Genomic DNA, 19,379 nt, shown 5'->3' with positions numbered 1-19,379 from the left:
ATTTTTATTATTTTTCCATCATAATTATCATATTATGATATTTTATACTTTATTTTATATATTTTCTCTTCTTTATAAATAAATTTATTATACATTCTATATATAATATTTTTTTTTATTATAAAATGTTCTCTAAAATATTTACATGGTTATGTATCTACATACAATCTAAATCAATGAATATAAAAAACTTTCAAAATGTATAAACAAATATAACAATAAATTTGTATATGCTTAGATAATAGTATTTTTATGATTATTTTCATGTTTCAATATATTAAGTAACTTTATTTTTTTCAAAAGTAATTATTTAAAGGTATCGAAATAAATTATTCAATTGTACCGAAAAATAATTTAAAATATTTTAATTAACTTAAATCTACACAAAAATACATCTTGTTTTATTATTTAAATATTTTAATACATGGATAAATTTGTAAACTTACATTTTACACTTTTAAAAAAAATTAAAAAAATATCTCAAAATCTTCAACATCACTCATAAATTCCAACAAAAAAAATTTCATATCCTAATTCAAAGTCCTTGTAAGAAAAAGAAAAGTAAACGTGATTTACAGATCTTGTTAGAGATATAAGCATACACAACCAACCATTCTAATATGGAAGAAAAATTTGTTAAAAGAAAGAGTATTTTTTTTTCTAACAATTTTCTTTGGTACTGAAAAAGTTTTTTATTTTATATGGAGCTGAGTGGGTTAAAGAAAAAATAATTTGCGTCCAACAACATATTTTTATAATAAATTTGAAGAATTGAAGTGAAGTGAATGAAAAAAAAAAAAAAGGGATGACGTGGAGGTATTTTGAACAGAAATGAAAACCATAAAATTGTGGCATGAGTGGCCAATTTTGGACCTCAATCACTTCTTCTGAGTTTGTTGCAGCCCCACAAAATGAATTAAAATCACTTCCTCAGAAGAAAAACACGTTTCATTATCATTCGCCACCCAACACTCTAATCCAAACGTGTCTCTCCTTCGCACCAAAATATCTCCAATTTGCATCATCAAATTCAATCATTATCATTTTATTATCAATATTACATGCATATTTTTCAATCAATTTTTTAACTTATTAACATATTTGAGTTAGTTAAATAAAGTTAAGGTCGTTTTAAGCAACTGTGAAATTTGTTTCGAGGGTTGAATGGTCTTTTCACCGTTTGTGGGCCCGCGAAGCACAGGAGACGCCCTATAAATCATTCTTCACGTGGCAAAACGGTCTCTCTGATTAACGTAAAACGCCCACCGGAATTGAATCTTGAATTCATAACCATTTTCTCTTTCTCTAGGGTTTCGTTTCTTCTGCGCTTTCTCTCTTCGTTTCTTCAATCTTTCAGCTTCTTGCTTGACCTCTAAATGGACGTCGCACTCGCTGTTCTCCGCTCTCCGGCGATCGTCTTCGGAAGACCGATCAACGCCTCCGCCTCTCCTCGCCTCGGTTCCACTTTTATGTTTTCCAGAAAGGTACCGTTACTACGATTCATTCACTTGTTACGTGTTCTGTTTGTTAACTTTTATTCTCGTTACGTGATCTTTTGGATTTGCCGTTTTAGTCATCTTTTGCTTGTAGTAGTAGGAATCAGGGAATTGGAAACCTCTTTCTAATCTCGTTAACATAACACGATTCTTTGTTGTTGATGTTTACCAGTTATGCTTCACTTCGCTTTCTATCCCCAAGCAAGGTCGTAGACGAGGGTTTGTAGTTAGAGCTGCGTCGTCATCGTCATCTCCCGAGTCATCTGAATCAGATGCCACTTCCAAGATTGCTCCTCTTCAGTTAGAGTCTCCAGTTGGGCAGTTTCTTTCTCAGATTTTGGTAAATCACCCGCATCTTGTGCCTGCTGCCGTAGACCAGCAGCTTGAGCAGCTCCAGACTGACCGCGATGCTGATCAGCAGAAGGAAGAGCCTTCTGCTTCAGGCACAGATTTGGTATTGTACAGGTTTGTTTCGTTCTCTGTCTTCTCACGCTCTCTTACGTTTCTGCTAATAAATCTGAAAAACTTACATTCTTGCTCATTTTGGCATCCATAACTTTATGAATGAAGCATATTCCATTAGGTGGCTACAAAACATTCTGATGTCCTCTATGGTTTATATTTAGTGTAAAGTATAATTTGTATGATGCGCGTGTTTAAAGTTTGTGCCAATTTTATGGTTTGACTGTAGGCGTAGTACGTTTAGATGTATAACCCGAACTACACACCTTACTGTTTTATATTCCACTGGTCATTATCGGAGTAGTGAAATTTAAATTGAAGTCACTTGAATTTTCTATATCACTTTAAGGGTTTGTTTGATGTATTATATAGTATACTGGTCTATTCAGATGATTGTAAAATATTAGTATGTGGTCCACTAGCAATCTTGTTCCACTTAATATCTTCTTTTATTTATATATGTGAAAATGCTTGTCTTAAAGAATCTGTTGTTGATCATTGTGCTGGCTTTCAAACCTTTTCAGGAGGATTGCCGAGGTGAAGGCTAATGAAAGGAGGAAAGCTCTCGAAGAGATCCTGTACGCATTGGTGGTGCAGAAGTTCATGGATGCTAATATTTCTTTGACACCCTCTGTAACCCCAGATATCTCTGGTAAGGTTGATTTGTGGCCAAGTGAGGATGGTAAACTTGAGAAGCTTCATTCACATGAAGCATACGAAATGATTGAAAACCACCTGAGCCTCATTCTGGGTAACAAAGTAGGAGATTTAACATCCATAGCTGAAATCAGCAAATTCAGGGTAGGGCAGGTCTATGCAGCATCAGTGATGTATGGTTATTTTCTTAAGCGAGTTGACCAAAGGTTCCAGCTGGAGAAGACAGTGAAAGTTCTTACAAATGAAACAGAAGAAGAGAATAGCTTTCACCAAACTACGATGGACAATGCAAGACCTGGTGTTGAAGAGGACACTTCTCAAGGGACGTCCCATCCTGAAGTATTTAACTGGCCTGGTGGGGACGTGAGTCCTGGTGGAGTTGGCTATGGTGTAAAGGCTACCAGATTGCGCAACTATGTGATGTCCTTTGATGGAGATACCCTGCAAAGATATGCAACAATTAGATCCAAAGAGGCTGTCAGCATCATTGAGAAGCACACAGAGGCCTTGTTTGGAAGACCTGAAATTGTTGTAACACCTGAGGGGGCAGTCTCTAAGGATGAAAACGTCAAAATTAGCTTTGGTGGTTTACAGAAACTTGTCTTAGAGGCTGTGACTTTTGGTTCTTTTCTCTGGGATGTGGAGAGCTACGTGGACGCAAGGTACCATTTTGTGATGAGCTGAGGAAAGGTTTGTATGTCTATCCTCGTTAGAGGCCAACAGGTGGAGGATTGTGGGCATTGGGTTGTCCTTTTGAGTTCCGTTTTCTCCCATACATTACAAAGCGTAGATTATAGTGTGTCGGTACTAACTGATGAAGTATATTTTTAAATGTAACTTGGACGTTAAAGTCCAATTATTGTTTCTCTAATTCATCTGTATATACTATACTATGTAGTCACAGTGGCTCTGGATCTCACTAATAAAGGGAAGGGGTTTTCTTCAAGGTACATATTTTGCTTATTATTTATCATGCTTTGTTCTTATTAGCTGTTTTGCTTAGATGGCTGGATTTTTCCTGTTTAGGTTTATGCTCTATAATGCATGAGATAATTGGAAAGGTTAATTTAATGAGTAGGTACCAATAGTGCGCAATTTTTAATTTAATGATCTTATACCACTATTATTAAACGGTAGAGTAATTTTTTACATTAGTTAATACCGTACTAAATTATTAACCGATGATCATAAAGTGTTCACCGTGCATTAATGTTTCTAATTGCATTGATAAATATATTGGTTAGTTAAATCCTATAAATAGAGGTAGAAGGCCATCATTTAATTTTTCTAATTATGTTAAAAAAAATAAAACTTTTTTTCGTTGAAAATTGGTATTACGAATTAAAAAAGTAATTGAAAATAGAAGCACGTTTAATTAAATACTATTTTGAAATTGTAATCATTAAATACGGTGAAAGTGAAAGTTGCTTATATTTTGATTCACACAATTCATGATTTTTTTTAAATTTATATTTAAATGTGGTATAAAATGGGTGGTAAATTTGGATTGCGTATAATATCAACTGAAACTTAAAAGGTAATATCTCGAAATAGTAAGATATATTTAAAAGGAAAACTTATTTTAATAAACATATTTGTCATATATATACAATAAATAATCAAATTTATGACTACATGATTGAAAATAATGGACAATGCTATGCCATTGAAGCACGTGCGGAAACTAATATTTTTTTTACCTATTTATAAATATTATTGTTCAGGCTTCTCTTTTTTTCCACTTCATTGCACCATTTTTCATGTTTCTTGTATCATACTTATCACTTTTTCATTCTTCGTTTTAAATATTTACGAGGATGTTTGAAACAAAATTAGCAGTAGCTAAAATTATTAACATCCATTTACACGTCAAAGTTTCCAAAAAAATACTTTGGGAGTTTAGGTAATGATATTAGTCATAAAATAATAAAGTAAAAGTATTAGAAATTGAGATTATAAATATGATTTTTTTTAGTTGGTTGGTTGGGAGGGAGTAGGAAACATAGAAGTCTTAGTATTTTTTGACGGTTACAGTACTGTTCAAACTTCTTCATTCGACAACGGTCAACATTCAAATTCTTGAATCTTCCTTCTCCAATTCTCTTCTTTTCACCTCCAACTACTCTTCTCTTAGCTCTATATTTTACACCAAACATCAAACATCAAACACTAAACCTTAACCTTCATTCTACAAGCCAAGCTTCAATTCTCCACTCTGCAAAGCAAAATGGTTGTGGGTTGGAGAAGACTGAGAAGAGGGAAAAAGAACAAGGAGAAGAAGGAAGAGAAGGTGGAGGAGGAGGTGGTGACTCCCAACCACTTCCAGTGCCCAATTTCTCTCGAGTTGATGAAAGACCCCGTCACGCTCTGCACTGGCATTACCTACGATCGACAATCCATAGAAACGTGGTTTGACCAAGGTCGTTTCACATGCCCCCTCACCAACCACCTCCTCTCCAACTTCGACCTCATTCCCAACCACACTCTCAGGATCATCATCCAAGACTGGTGCGTGGAGAATCAACGCTGTGGCGTTCAGAGAATCCCAACCCCCAGAGTACCCATCACCCCCAACGACGTCCACCACCTTCTTCTCCTTCTGCATGCCAAGGCCTCGCGTCTCGACCAAGACGCGTGCCTTCAATCGGTGCACAAGATTCAGAGGTTGGGTGCAGAGAGCCAGAGAAACATGCGTTGTTTGGTGGATAACGGAGCACCCACTGCATTAGCCTCCGCTTTTCATGCATTTGCCAATGCTAATGACTCCGTGGAGAGGAATGGTGATGTGAGCGTGCTTCGTCAGATCTTGTCGGCTCTCAACTCCATGTTTTCAACCCAATTGGAAGAAGAAGCCATCCAACATTTGGGGTCTCCACCTTCTTTACGTTGTATTGTGTCTTTTCTGAGACGACAGGATCTCTCCATGAAAGAGAACTCAATCGTCGCACTCAAACACCTTCTTTCTTTTGGTCATCATCAGCACCTGGAGGCCTTGGTGCAAATTGAAGGAATTCATCAACTTTTGCTCCAATTTCTTAACCCAAGAATCTTTAGTCCCACCATTGTTAAAGCTTCCTTGGCGGTGGTTTGGTATTTGGTTTCGTCCTCCTCTCCTTGTACCCACAAAATGAGATTGAAGTTTATTGAATTGGGCATGGTTTGTGTGGTGCTGGACATTCTGGTTGACTCCGAAAGGAGCCTCTGTGAGAAGGGTCTGGGTGTTCTTGACTCCCTCTGCGCTTGTGAAGAAGGAAGAGAAAAGGCTTATGGCAACGCGTTGGCGATTCCTCTTCTGGTGAAGAAGCTGTTGCGAGTTTCGTCGTTGGGCTCGGATCACTCTGTTTGTGCCATTTGGAGGCTGTGCAAATTTGGAGAAGAGATGGTTGTGGTGGAGGCTCTGCAAGTGGGTGCCTTTCAGAAGCTTTTGCTGGTATTGCAAGTGGGTTGTGCTGATGAGACGAAGGAGAAAGCAACCCAACTTCTCAAATTGCTAAATCCTTACAGGGACGCCGCTAAAAAATGCATCGATTCCGATTTCAACAACCTTAAAACATCAATTTAACATGGGAAACGATACAGAGAATTGTGTATAAAAGATGAGTTTAAATATAAATATATATAATAAACTATAAATTTATAATTAAATTATATGAAAAATATTAAAAGAATAGTATTGAGATTGTAACTTGTATAAGAAATTGGTTTTTCAATGTATATTATCCATTTAACATTTCTTCCCTCACTAATTTGCATTTCTAAGTAAATCAATTCAATTTTTTTAAATTTCAAATTCTCAATTTGAAAAGGTCACTTAATTTGTACTGGCTTTTATGAATTATTACACTATTAATAACTTTAAACAAAAACTAAATTTTGCCAATCCAAAATATGAATTATATATTGTCAAGAATATTTATATTATTCATTAAATTGTACAATGATAAAAATGTGATAAAATGACTTATATTTTAGTATATATGTGGAAGTGTTAATCGAAATTAAGTAGGCTAATAACAAAAAAATGATGGCATCACAGTTAAAATCAAAATATAAAGAGAAGATATATAAACTTAAGATAATATGAAATATAAAATTTTTAGTTTTCAAACAAAATTTGAAATTATAATCAAATTAGTCGTAAATTTTTATAAATTCCATTTCTTTGAAGTTGAGTCCAAATTACATGTTTTGTTATACAACATCTATGATTACTTGGAGTTGTGCTTCACTCACTACAGATACCTTCTCATCATTGTTAATAAGGTCTATCTAAACAATTTTTCCAACTTCTTCTCACACAAAATAATAATATCATTATCTTGGTCAATATATAATCTCACAGGAAGTCAATAATACACTTTCCTTCCTTATCTATCAAAATATTTTTTTAAAGATAAAACCATAACAAAATTCAAAAATTCTAAAATAAACAATATCTCAAATATATTTATTGATTCTAGCAATGTTATGTCACCTATGACCAATATATTGATATCAAAGATCTCTCATTCAAAATATATTATTAAGTAGAATAACATCTTAACGCCCTCGCTTCCTCTACTAAAAGATGCGACTAATTTATTTTCTGGGCAGTTGTGATCTTCTGTTTTTGATAATGCTGTCTTAATTCCAATAAGAACTAGTTTTAGCTCTAGCTGTCAAAATCACAATGACTATAATACAAATTTGAAACTTGGCCTTCTCAAACTCAACATTCAGGACTTCAAATTTCACATTTATGGTTGTGTAAATTGTTAGAAGGACAAAGCCAACTTTAAGTTTTACAGATAAACAGCTGTTTGTGTATTGCGACTATATAATTGTTTTTGGTACAAAACTCCAACAGTATCTCCATTTCCATTGTGTATATAATATCTTGCATAGTCTGCAATCTACTACTAAGAACAAGTAAGAAATATTTTACACTTTGTTTTCCCTCCTCTTTTCAATAACTCCACTTCTGACTTCTGTGGTGGCTCTATTAAACTGGCACAATTTGTGGAACACTGGGACCTATATAGTACATATCACACCAACCTCTACAAGAGCAGCATGAGGGATTTTAAGAGCCACAGGAGGTTCCCTACAATTTTTTTCACTGAAACGATAGACCATTATTAAGAATCTCTTGAGAAAGTTTGAGCCATCACGCACCACTAAATGTGACTGCCCCAAGAAATAGGCACTGCCACTCTCCCTGGCATCAATTAGGTCCAAGAGCTCCTTCCTGACAGATACCTGCATTTTAGGACTATTATGAGGCAACATGAACCGAACCTTTTTTCTCTTTTTACAACCACTGCTACTCTCCAACGACTCATCTACCGGACTTATCTGAGATTCATTGTTCACCTGGCTTTGCCCCATGCTTGATGAGTCTAAATCATCCAAAGGGACTAAACCATTTCCATCAACCCTTCTATGTCCAACAAAGATCATTCTTTCATCTGGGCACACCATGGACTCAATGTCATTCTGTTCAATGGATATGAATTCCCCTATAGAACGAATAATCTTCTCCTCAAAATCACCCGTGTCCCTTATGTGATCACAGTATCCACTTCTCACAATGCAGCGATATATTTTGTAATCCTTTGGGCCGATCCTACCTATCAGGTACCTCTCACTTTCTGAGACGTAAGGCACAGGTATAGACTTGAATGATACCAAGATCAACACTTGATGGAATGCAGGAAGATTTGTAATGAAATGTGAAAAGAAAGCTGGGATTCCTGCTACTATGTCGGTGTAAATGAAGCCAATGCCGGGTACTCGGGAAATTCCAAGGCCTGGACTGATATCTATTAGCCACTCGGTTGATACTTTGTTTTGCAAATCAAACTTGTACTTCTTCATGGTTCCATAATGCCATGAAAGCATGACTGTCATGGAAACTGCAAGTAGGACAACCAGATACCACGATCCCTTGTGGAACTGTAGCAGACATGCAGAAAGATATGCAGCCTCTAGGAACCCAAAACATACAAGAAAGCACGCAGACACCATCAAATCCTTCTCCCAATACAAAGCAATGATCAGCGACATCAGACTGGTTGTCACAAGCATTCCACATATAATAGCCAAAGCTGTCACAAATTGTGAGCTCATATCATGAATAATGTAACTGGATAGTATAGAACTTCATGCACTCGTATATCTAACTAGTCACAAAGACAAAACTGTTGAGAATGTGCCCTTGGATGTTGCATATTTTTAGGAAGCTTTCAAATTTGTTTCAGTTTGAATAAGTCAAATTTATTCTGTTTCATTAGCCATTAGTGGATTAGCTATTTCCTATTTTTCAGCTAAGCTAACACTGTAGTGTAGTGGCTAGAATCATTAAACATGGTTATTTCTGAATGTATTTAAATCAAGTTGTATTAAGATAATTACATACTGAAGTTAGCATTTATAAGTTCTGCATCTTCTCTGCTAGCCACTGCCTTTGTTCCTTAAAATCAACACAAACTCATTCACAAATCATATTTTTTATGTCTCCCCTGTTTACCAGCTAATTGTTTTCTTTAGAAGAATGAGACAAGATATTATTCTAGTATTAGTGTTTCATCAACAAACAACAACGGCATACCTGTTGCATTGCCAATTTTGACAATGTCTCTGAAACCAATTGTGACAGTGAGGCTGAAAATCATCAATAACCAGTTGACATCAGGGATGTAAATCTGCCCGTTTATAGTTTTTGATGTGTGAATAACTTTTACTCTGGGAAAGCAATTCAATGCCAGGCACTGGTTAATGATGGAGAAACAAGCAGTTATGGTAGCTTGGCTTCCCACGGCTGAAGAGAGAAGGGATAATACTATGTACAAGTGTTTGCAACGATCTGGAATCACCAACCATCACTTTAGTAAAGTGAAATCACAGAAGGAAAATCTCATCCAAATAGAGATACTCGACCAACTTACCTGGCATTGATTGACTAAGATGATTAAAATCAGGAGCAGTTAAATTTTTGGAGATATATGCAGCCTGACCAGCATAGCATAAAAGAAGAAGCGGATAGATCAAGCATATAAATGTAATCTACAATCACACATGATGCACAAGTTAGTAATATTTTTCAGTGTTCAATTAATATATGTTCATTACAAAAAATGTTAATTAGTATTGTACCTTAATTGATTTCTTGGAGAAATGGCCTAGATCAGCAAACATTGCCTCCGATCCTGCAAAACAATACAGCATCTTGTCAAACCAATAACTGTAAATTCTAACAAGAAAAATATCAGAGTTACAAATACTAATAACTTGTTAACATTTGCAGAGTTCTGGAGAAAGGAAAAAGAAAAAAAGGGGCACCTGCTACACATAAAATGACGCTCCCTAACAATCTCCATCTGGGGATGTCAATTTTTGTGATGAATTTGTATATGTAGATTGGGGATATTTTATAGATAATTTTTACATCCCACTTGAAAATGTTATAGGTTCCCACTGCAGCGACAAACAGCAGCCAAGCAGTAATTATTGGTCCAAACATGATCCCAATTTTACGTGTACCGCAATGTTGCAGCATGAACAGGCCAACCAATATAACACACGCAGAGGGAACAGGTACATCTGAATGAAATAAATGAAGCACAAAGTGAACAACATAGTTGCAGGAGATATTACTTTTCAGATGAAAATCCAACTCTGAACAGAATTAACTTGACATTCGAGAAATCCATCAAGTTATGTTTATTAGTAATGATTTTTAAGATGTTTAAGATTTTTAGTAATGACATTTCGAGACATCCACATATCATAAATAGATGAAAATTCAATGATTTTTAGTAATGTTTATTCAAGAATACAAATTAATCAATGGGGTTTTTGAAAAGGCTAGATAAGTGTACAGCATGTGTATAAACTTACATGTTTTTAGAGCGTTTGACACGGAGTCCTGAGTATGTTGTGAAGAGGCAACTGGTTATAGATAAGAAGGTAATAAAAAACGTTATGGCAATTAAAGAAAACCACGGTCTTTAATTCTAGCTGGCATCAGTTACAAGGGCTTACATATGTTTTTCAATATGTCTGTCAAGGATCTCTGAACTCCAGTTGAAGCTGAGTACACTGGTTAACAGCCATAATATTAATATATACAGTGAAAAGTAATTATTGAATCTTGCACATGCAACCAACAATCAATTACTTCTATTAAGAACCAGCAATTAATTACTTCTATTGAGGTGAGATTTGCACCATATATATACTATGAAAGAAGTGGATTTAAGCCTAAGTCAACCTCATAAAACCAGTTTATCACCCATATATATACTGTGAAATGTCCTTATCTCTCTAATCGATGTGTGATCTCCAACAACTTCTATAGTGATTAAGCGGTAATTGTATTTTATTATACCTGAAAGGGCTGGAGTGAGCACTGCGTCCCCAATGGTCATGCAGGAACCGAAGAGGGCTAAGAACAATAGTAAATAGTGACAGATCTTGTGCTTCTCAATGGCCCTTCGTGCTCTTGAATCGGCTTTGATCTTTGAAGAACTTTTCTCCTCGTAAAGCATAACCTCGTTTGCACTTCTGTCACATGGGAGTAGACCAACTTTTGCATTTCTACACAGCAGTGAGTACAAAGCAACAATGCCACCTACACAAATTTTCTCCCAACATTTAATCTTAAAAGATAAACATGTTATATAGTCACTGAAGATAAGAAAGTTACCCTCTCCTTCATCATCAGCTTTCAACACTATAGAGGAATACTTCACCAGGGAAATTATTGTGAGCGTCCAGAAAATAAAGGAGAAGAGTTCATAAACGACTTCCTCATCTGCTGCAAGATCTATCCCTCGCATTGTCCCAAATACATATAAAGGTGCAGTGCTCAGTTGACCATAAACTATTCCCACAATTTGAAATGATAGCAGAAATGTTTGCTTCCATGTTTTCTTCTGAACAATATATGGACATAAAAATTATTATTGAAGGAAAAAAAAAGGTATATATAATAATATACTAGATCCTTTCAACATCCCTACAACCAAGATTCAACTGTAATAAATTTACAAAGAGCAAGACAAGATTCAAATAAAACAGCTACATATATGAACAAGTAAAGTCTTGATGCAGGTAGCATAAAACTGGATTCATAGACGATTTTTAATTAATGAGCAAGAAGACACTAAATAGAATATGTGAGTGAAACTGAATTTGGTTGACACAAATGCAAGCAAACATTGACATGTGTTAGGTTGGAACCAAGAGAACTATGCAAGAATATTTGTGCAAGGTGGGCAATGAATTTTACCTTATCTTGATCAAAGTGATGAGAATCCATTACAAGGCAGACAGTAGGTAGGCAAAAGATGAGGTAGGAAGTGAGTGGAAAACTAAGTTATGAGAAGAAAGAAAAAGACAGGAATATATATGAATGAATGAATGGAGAGAAGTTTAGGCAATGGTTGAAAGGAAACAGACGGAGGAGTCTAGGATGATGGTCTTTATGGACCCTACATTACAGTGTCCTAAACAGCAAAGGAAAATGATCTCACATTGTGATCTTCACTTACCAATACTTTTAGACGGCTTAGTATTATTGATCTCGTGATTTGGTTGATTCCAATACACATCTAAAACTCTTTCATCTTTGCATTATTTTACTATTTTATTACAGATAGTAGGGAGGGAATGCTGGGGTGACATAGACACCTCAATTCTACCATTCACACACAGCCACAGTGTAAGTTCTAGTTTTGGTCCATGCATTCAGTAAAATAATGCAGGAGTCAAATTCAGCACACAACACTAGTTGAATTAAGAGTCAAATAATACTCACACCAACACTTCAAAGACACACTTGTACATAGTTTTACACTTTGCACCCATTAAAAAACTGTTTTGTAGATGTAAAATACTGTTGAATTTAGAGTCAAATGGTGTTATTTAATCTTCCTATCTCGTATCTCACAGTGTGATTTTCAAAATTATGAGGCGTGATTGATGTTAAATGATTGAGAATAATATGATGATATCACATGGTTTCCCTTACTGTAAGGATACAGAACTTATTCCTGTCCCTTCTTTTTTTATTTTCCTCTCTTCTGTTTCCAATTGTTGAATGGTTGAAAGCTGAAAGCATGTGAATGCTACAGAAAATACCAACAATTAATGGACATGTGTTGCCTCCATTCATCTCCAATATTTGCAAAACCAAAATGCTAAATTTCTCAATTTTATTGCAATTATCTATCCACTGATATAGGTTAAAGATATTTATATTCATCTTATCTTTTAACAGATATCAAGCATATTTTTTCTTGTGTAGATCTCTCCTGATTTTTTTATCGATGTTTGCAAGAATTAATTTTTAAACAAGGTCACCATATTATTTTTTGTCCAGAATTGGTTAGAATTTCTTTTATAGTATTGATTAAAAAACCTTTCAACTAACTTCTACTCAAATTTGTATTTAGCCGAAGGAAAAAATTTCAACTAACAATTTGAGAAAAAAAATAGGACAAAACTTTTAAAAAACAGCCATTATCTTTATTGCCAAGATAATTATAATTAAACATCAGCTTAAAATAACATTAATTAATATTGATAAAGAAAAAAATTATTGTTAATTAATAGAGTCATAACAAATTTTGATAAATAATCACAAATTGAAAAATATCATTGAATTATTAATATTAAAATAACTTTTATATTTGATGGTTTTTGAAACACTTTATTTAAAAATTAAAATTTCATAAATTTAAAATAAACTGTTTAAATCCAATATATTTAAATTTCTTGAAAATTATAAAAGTTCTTAACGAATTCCTGTGATGAGTTGAACGTTATACCAGCATAAGTCCAATTTCAGAAAAGTATGATGAGCATAATATATTTAAGAAATAAACCAATGCCATTGTAACTCATTGATGACAATATTAACACTATGCATTATCGAGACCAACATTTAGTTGCCACTTATTTCTTCGTAGTTTTAATTAAAAAAAAATTCAGAAACTGAGCTGTTTCTACGTCAAACACATTCCAACTCTTTAAATCGGGCTCTCTGTCTCAGATAACTCAGCTCCAAAAACAACACAAAACACAGACTAAGCATGAGCATGTTGACAATATAGATGAATACAAGTTAAAATTACTGTGGCAAATAATATTTGAAATTTGAAAACATAAAATGGTGAGAGGAAGAGCGTAGGTGTAGTTCGTTTTCTCACAAACAACTACAATTTGGCATCTCTTATAAATTGTCATATATGCATAATTTCCACAGAATAATCGACACACCTTAATAACCAACAAAATTGCTAAGATAACAATTCCTTCATCGGTGTTTACAGAATTTGCTACTATTGAATTAATAATTTCCGATCAGCAAAAGAACTACAACCCTATTCAGGGCATTAAAGCAGTTTTTTTTTTCTCAATCGCTTGATACATCACCACTCTCCATTTTTTTTCCAATATGAAAATTAAAATATTAACCCAAAAAGAAGGGCGATGTCCACCTCATGCCTAACAAAAAAAAAGAGACTAGGAGATACGATACAATATCTGCCTCCTTCTCAACAACAAATGTAAAATTGAGAGTAAAAAAAATGATTTACCCCTTGTCTGTCTCCTCTTTACTATTCACAAGCCTTCTCCCAATCATCTACTACCTCAGAATCTTCTGAAGTATGCAAGTTTCCTGCATGCTGTCCTCCTATACTTGAACCGCCATTATGAGGCTCCAAGTTTGTTACAGAACTACTTTCTGAGTGTTCCCTAGAAACATCACTTTTAACAGCTGCGGTCGATGAACTTGAAGAAGATTCTTGATTCAAGACACTCCAAGGGTTTACTGACGCAGATATGAGGGTTTCTTTCTTCTGAATAGGCAAATGGACATTAGCAGAACCAGTAGCCCACTCCTCATCGCCCCAAGAATCTTTCCAACCTGGCTCTTGAACAACATCTTTTTTCCACGGATTACCCTTCAATGCTGCCAGTGATCCTCCTCCTTTCGTTGTCCCAGATCCTCCCCAAGGATTGGTAGCTGAAGATGCTGCCGATGCCCCAACATTCTGAACAATCACGACCACGGCTCCCTGATAAACAGTACCATGATCCAACCTCCTCAGTGCAGTTGCAGCTCGGGCTGGATCATTAAAAACAGCCAGTGCATTTTTGTCATTCAACCAAACAAGTTCACACTCACCACCAAATCTCAACACCAATGCACTGATATCTGCCTCCCTTGGCAAGTCTAGAAAAGAGACAACAAGCCGAGGATCCATATCTACTAAAGGATCAAATGCAGGAGGAATGGGTGCATTTACAGTTGTAGTGCCCTTAACCCCTAGCACACGAGCAGGAGCTCTTGATTTGGGGGTAACATGAACAAGTACAAAACGCTTTGGCTCACGACCAGCTACATACACCGCAAGCTTCCATCTTTCAGCAATGACCCTCACTGCATCTCTTTTGTCCTTTAACATGGGACAGAAAGCATGGATTTTTGGACCTTGTGTATTTCCCCTGTTCTTGCCAAGAACCAAAACCTTGCATCTCTCCTCGACAGATAAAACCCATTTAAGATCACGTCTCAACATGTCAGCAAGCAATTCAGAAGCAACAGGATTGTCACCAAAATGGAGAGAATCCAGATTTGGAGCGGTAATCTCAAAGGCATCAGCAAGAACCCGTTTACGCTCTAACTTAGCACAGTCATCATTACACATCAGTTTTCTTTGTCCAAGGGGAGCTTTCTTTCCATTTGCAGCAACGGGTTGAAGCAGCACAGGCAACTTTTGAATAATGGAAGCTTCATGTACAGCATCAGCATTATAATTAGCACAGCTTCCACCAGCATCACAAGGAACAGTCGCTGTAATTCGGCCACAAGAACATGCAATTGTGACAGGGAATTCGCATCTTGTATCTGGACAAGGAGTTGAAGGGTGACAAGGAGCTGTACATGTATGCCGGCAGTCTCTTCTTGGAGCACCACATGTTTGCCCACAAGAGGCACGGGTACCAGGCACTGCAGATGGATTATCACAAGGTGGAAGGTGACATGTTCTGCCACATGCGTGTAAACCGCACTGTCTGGTCTTCCCACAGAGTTTATTGCATCTAATATCCTTTGAACCACAAGGTATGTTCCGAAGAATTACATGCCCACCAATACATTCTTTTGCTACAGGCACCGAACAAGGAGGGCAATCTCCAAAATGGCAGCTGTGAGACGCTGGATGTAAACAAGGCTGAGGAACAGAACATGGAAGCTGACACGAGGGAGGAGGTGTGCCACAAGGCAATGGAGGAGGGATTGAAGTCTTGCCACAAGCACATGTCAAATCAGTAAATATAGTTTCAAGACAAGGTGGACAATGACCACTGTGGCATAGGGATTCACATGCATGCTGCCCACACCTTAGCTTCTTTCCACATGGCAATGAACAGAAGTGAGGATCCCAATCCGCAATTTGAACATTATTTGGATTAGAAAGTGGACAACATCGTTCACTGCATCTATGCCTTCCACAATTCTTTTTCTGCCCACAAGGCTTTTCACAAGTAAATTTCACAGCATCCACTTTTGTCTTACAGCACTCCACGGTTCGGGAAGTAGAGCCACATCGACATTTCTGGGAGACTAGAACCAAACAAGGAGAACAATCCCCAGCGTGGCATGCCTCTTCACACCGATGAATCCCGCAAGGAAGGGTCTTCCCACATACTTGTGAACAGGTAGGTATAGGGTCTAAACAACTCTGCCGTTCCTGCTTCAATTTAGTTTTCCCGCAACAGCATGTCTTAATATGGGATGGTAATAATCCACACTCCCCACAGCTGTCGGGATGACAAGTCTCGATACAAATATGATTACCGCAACCAAGTTTCTTCCCACAGGTTGAACCACAAGAGAAAACTCCACCTTCGGTTTTGATTTCACCTTTCAGAGCCATGTCCCCACAAAGAATGGACTCCGTCCTTTTACTGCAAAAGCAAGAGGCGTTGACTGGAATCTTACAAGGATCACAAGGTCCCAGATGACAGATTTGCTCACACCGATGACGCCCACATTCAAGAAGCTTTTCACAGCGCTGGCCACAGGTAAGAACAGACTGGCGGTCAGAGCAACGGGTGGTGATATTTTTCTTCCCGCAAGGACACAAACGTGGAGGGGCAAACGCTTTGCAAGGAGGGCAAGGACCGGGATGGCACTGCAAGACACAAACATGAGGACAAAGAACCTCCTTATCCCCGCCAATCTCCCTTTCAAGAGGTTTGGCACATGGTTCTCCACAGGAATGTGGCAAGAGATACAAATCGGAGGGGGGGTCAGGCCTCTTCCCACAGAAGCAAACATACCGAATCTCCTTGGATGATGAGAGCTGCACAGATTGACAACCAGGGCACCGCCAATTGAACCGCTGATTCTTGTCGACAGACACATCCACAGAAGTGGGTGCACGCGCCCACTTCTTTATACAATTGAGGTGAAAGATGGAAAAACAACTGGAGCAAGACCAGATTGGAGCAGACCTCCGCACCATGTCACAGCAAATCATGCACTCGACAGCACCTTTCACGAGCTTGTCCTGGATCTCTTGCAGCAGCTGAGGCAAATTAGAGTCCCTCAAATTGAATCTCTTCTGCACATTACTCTTCGGATTAGGAACAGGATTGGGATTGGGATTGTGACTAGGAATAGGAGCGCTCCTCCTATGGCGATTTGTTGTATTGGAGGAACCAGAAGCAGCGGCAGCATTCTGATTCTGATTCAGATTCTGATTCTGATTCTGATCGTTGGATCCTCGACGAATCCATTCCTGACGAGGAACCCTAGACCGCTGGCTTCGCTCTTGCGAGCTCATCCTGCGAGACTCTAATGGATAGCTCTCCAACTGTCACGTGGAAACCGAGTTCATAAGAATCGAAATAAGATAAGAAATGAGAAACCCTAATAAGATGAACCCTAATGAGTATGAATAACAACCATGAATTCTAAGTCCCAACTAAAGTAAGGGATTTGAGATGCCAAAGTGAAAGAAGCTGAATAGAAAAATGAATAGAAAAAAGAAAAAGAGTATTGAGAGAAAGTGAAACCTGAAAGGCAAAGATGTTGAAGTTGCGTTGTGTGTTGTGTGTTTGTCGTTTGGAGAATAATAATGAAAATAAAAATAGGTCAAAGGAGAAGCGTTTATATAGGCTTCTTCCTCCTGCAAAATCCTTGCACCTCAAGCAAAACGCGCTGCTCCTTATCTCACTCTCCTCCCACTATTTTTTCTTTTTTTAATTATTCTTTCTTTTCACACTTTTTTATTAATTTACATTTATATTAACATTTTAACAAAATCACTTCATTATAAAGTTACAGGGATCAAAAATAATTTTATTTTAATATAAAAAAAACACAATTTTAAAGAATATTAATTATGCTACAAATTCTAGTGCACCCACGTGTTCAAATAAACTATGGTATAATATAATTAAATAATAGAGCCTCTCTTCACACCATATAATATAATTAAATAATAGATTATTAAGTCCATGATATACATTTATTTATTCATTTTTATTTCATTTTATTAACCATTCATTCTTTTTTCTTCCTTGGCGACTACGTGTTTAAGGTCTGATCTAGAAATGAGTCAAAATAAGATGTGGGGAAAGAAAAGTCAACGGTTGATGGTTCCTTAAGTATTTTATCTTTTGTATCAACATACCCTTTTCTTTCTTTGTTCAAGTCCTAATATTATCCTTGCTTACTAAGGACATATTTCTCTATAATATATGATATCATTTCCAAAATTCCTTTTTGGAAATTTTGTTTGTTTTCGTAAGACATTTTTTAGAATATATTCATGAATTTCTGAAAGGGTGTTCCATAACTTCTGGAAAAGATAATCCAAAAATCATTTAAAAAAAAGTAAAGGCAGTTTCTTCCTGCATTCCTACATTTTTCTTCCTGCACCCCTACAATGTTATGCAAAGACTAAATTGTCCCAATTATTTTTTAAAAACCCTAAAATGCACTTGAATTGTATTTATTTTTTTGCATTATGAATTATGGAATCCAGAAAAATATCGGATTGGCACTTTCAGTAAAATTTCGGATTCACCAATCCGTAATTCAAAATATAAATTTCACATTCAAAAATCCATCATTCAAAAAAAGTATTCCGGATCCACCAATCCATAACAAAAATATGTATTTCGGATTCAAAAATCCATAATTCAAAAAAAAGCATTCCAAATCCATGAATCCGTAACAGAATTAGGCTTATGGATTCAGCAATCCAGAAATCAATAATTTATGCAAAAATTGCTTCCGGAAAACCCTCTCACCCAGAAAAAAAATATTCAGTTCCAGATTGATGAATCCGTAACACACTCCCAGATCCCTATTTCCGATAATCACGGTGTCCTTTTTCAAATAAAAGATTAAGGTCAGTTTCGGGATTTAGAAAATTGTGGTGTGGAGGAAGAAGAAGCCTAAAGTAAAATAGTCTTTTTGGAAATTAATGGATTGCATGAAGCGTTTTGATAGGGTGCAGGAAGAAACATTCATATTTGAATTGAAGCATGCAAAAAAACCCAAATGAAGCCCACAACTTCATGCAAGCAAGGTCCAACACTTTGCTACCCACTTTTCTAACCTAAAGAAGTCCATATATAAATCACTTGAATTTATGTAATTTAGGCAATATGATACTATATATCTTTTGTAATACTCAAAATTTACAACAGTTTTCACATCTTGAAATCCTTCAAGCAAATCATCTTGTTATATATTTT

At 36.3% G+C, this 19,379-nt stretch overlaps 3 protein-coding genes across 3 annotated transcripts; 2 read left to right on the top strand and 1 right to left on the bottom strand.

Moving 5' to 3' along the window:
- The first annotated feature begins 880 nt into the window (after window positions 1–880).
- LOC137813062 (UV-B-induced protein At3g17800, chloroplastic-like) lies at window positions 881–3,565 on the top strand. The gene is made up of 3 exons (XM_068615358.1): window positions 881–1,484; window positions 1,669–1,961; window positions 2,483–3,565. Exons 1-3 carry the CDS (start codon window positions 1,377–1,379, stop codon window positions 3,297–3,299), a joined length of 1,218 nt encoding a protein of 405 aa, XP_068471459.1. The 5' UTR covers window positions 881–1,376; the 3' UTR covers window positions 3,300–3,565.
- A 967-nt stretch (window positions 3,566–4,532) lies between these two features.
- Window positions 4,533–6,357, top strand: LOC137813061 (U-box domain-containing protein 21-like). The gene has a single exon (XM_068615357.1). The coding sequence runs from the start codon at window positions 4,843–4,845 to the stop codon at window positions 6,175–6,177; it is 1,335 nt and encodes a 444-aa protein (XP_068471458.1). The 5' UTR covers window positions 4,533–4,842; the 3' UTR covers window positions 6,178–6,357.
- Window positions 6,358–7,314: 957 nt separating this feature from the next.
- On the bottom strand, window positions 7,315–17,815 carry LOC137809562 (NF-X1-type zinc finger protein NFXL1). The gene is made up of 12 exons (XM_068610665.1): window positions 17,688–17,815; window positions 14,220–17,485; window positions 11,887–11,971; window positions 11,302–11,530; window positions 10,984–11,226; window positions 10,638–10,694; window positions 10,494–10,544; window positions 9,936–10,196; window positions 9,750–9,802; window positions 9,542–9,659; window positions 9,205–9,459; window positions 7,315–8,701 (listed from the first exon to the last, which is right to left on the bottom strand). Exons 2-12 carry the CDS (start codon window positions 17,453–17,455, stop codon window positions 7,629–7,631), a joined length of 5,661 nt encoding a protein of 1,886 aa, XP_068466766.1. The 5' UTR covers window positions 17,456–17,485; window positions 17,688–17,815; the 3' UTR covers window positions 7,315–7,628.
- Window positions 17,816–19,379: the final 1,564 nt, after the last annotated feature.

The sequence above is a fragment of the Phaseolus vulgaris genome, chromosome 2 (genome assembly GCF_000499845.2).
Source record: "Phaseolus vulgaris cultivar G19833 chromosome 2, P. vulgaris v2.0, whole genome shotgun sequence".
Lineage (NCBI taxonomy): Eukaryota > Viridiplantae > Streptophyta > Magnoliopsida > Fabales > Fabaceae > Phaseolus > Phaseolus vulgaris.
The sequence above is the reverse complement of the archived record's forward strand: the minus strand, read 5'-3'. Positions and strand labels throughout refer to the sequence as shown.

Excerpts from the sequence above, each read along its gene's own strand:
- LOC137813062 (XM_068615358.1), top strand. The coding sequence starts at position 1,377 with ATGGACGTCGCACTCGCTGTTCTCCGCTCTCCGGCGATCGTCTTCGGA. Across the intron at positions 1,485-1,668 it reads CTTTTATGTTTTCCAGAAAG|TTATGCTTCACTTCGCTTTC; the intron begins GTACCGTTACTA and ends GATGTTTACCAG. Across the intron at positions 1,962-2,482 it reads ACAGATTTGGTATTGTACAG|GAGGATTGCCGAGGTGAAGG; the intron begins GTTTGTTTCGTT and ends AAACCTTTTCAG.
- LOC137813061 (XM_068615357.1), top strand. The coding sequence starts at position 4,843 with ATGGTTGTGGGTTGGAGAAGACTGAGAAGAGGGAAAAAGAACAAGGAG.
- LOC137809562 (XM_068610665.1), bottom strand. The coding sequence starts at position 17,455 with ATGAGCTCGCAAGAGCGAAGCCAGCGGTCTAGGGTTCCTCGTCAGGAA. Across the intron at positions 10,197-10,493 it reads GTCAAACGCTCTAAAAACAT|ATGTACCTGTTCCCTCTGCG; the intron begins GTAAGTTTATAC and ends TATTTCATTCAG. Across the intron at positions 8,702-9,204 it reads CAAAATTGGCAATGCAACAG|CTTTGGCTATTATATGTGGA; the intron begins GTATGCCGTTGT and ends AATTTGTGACAG.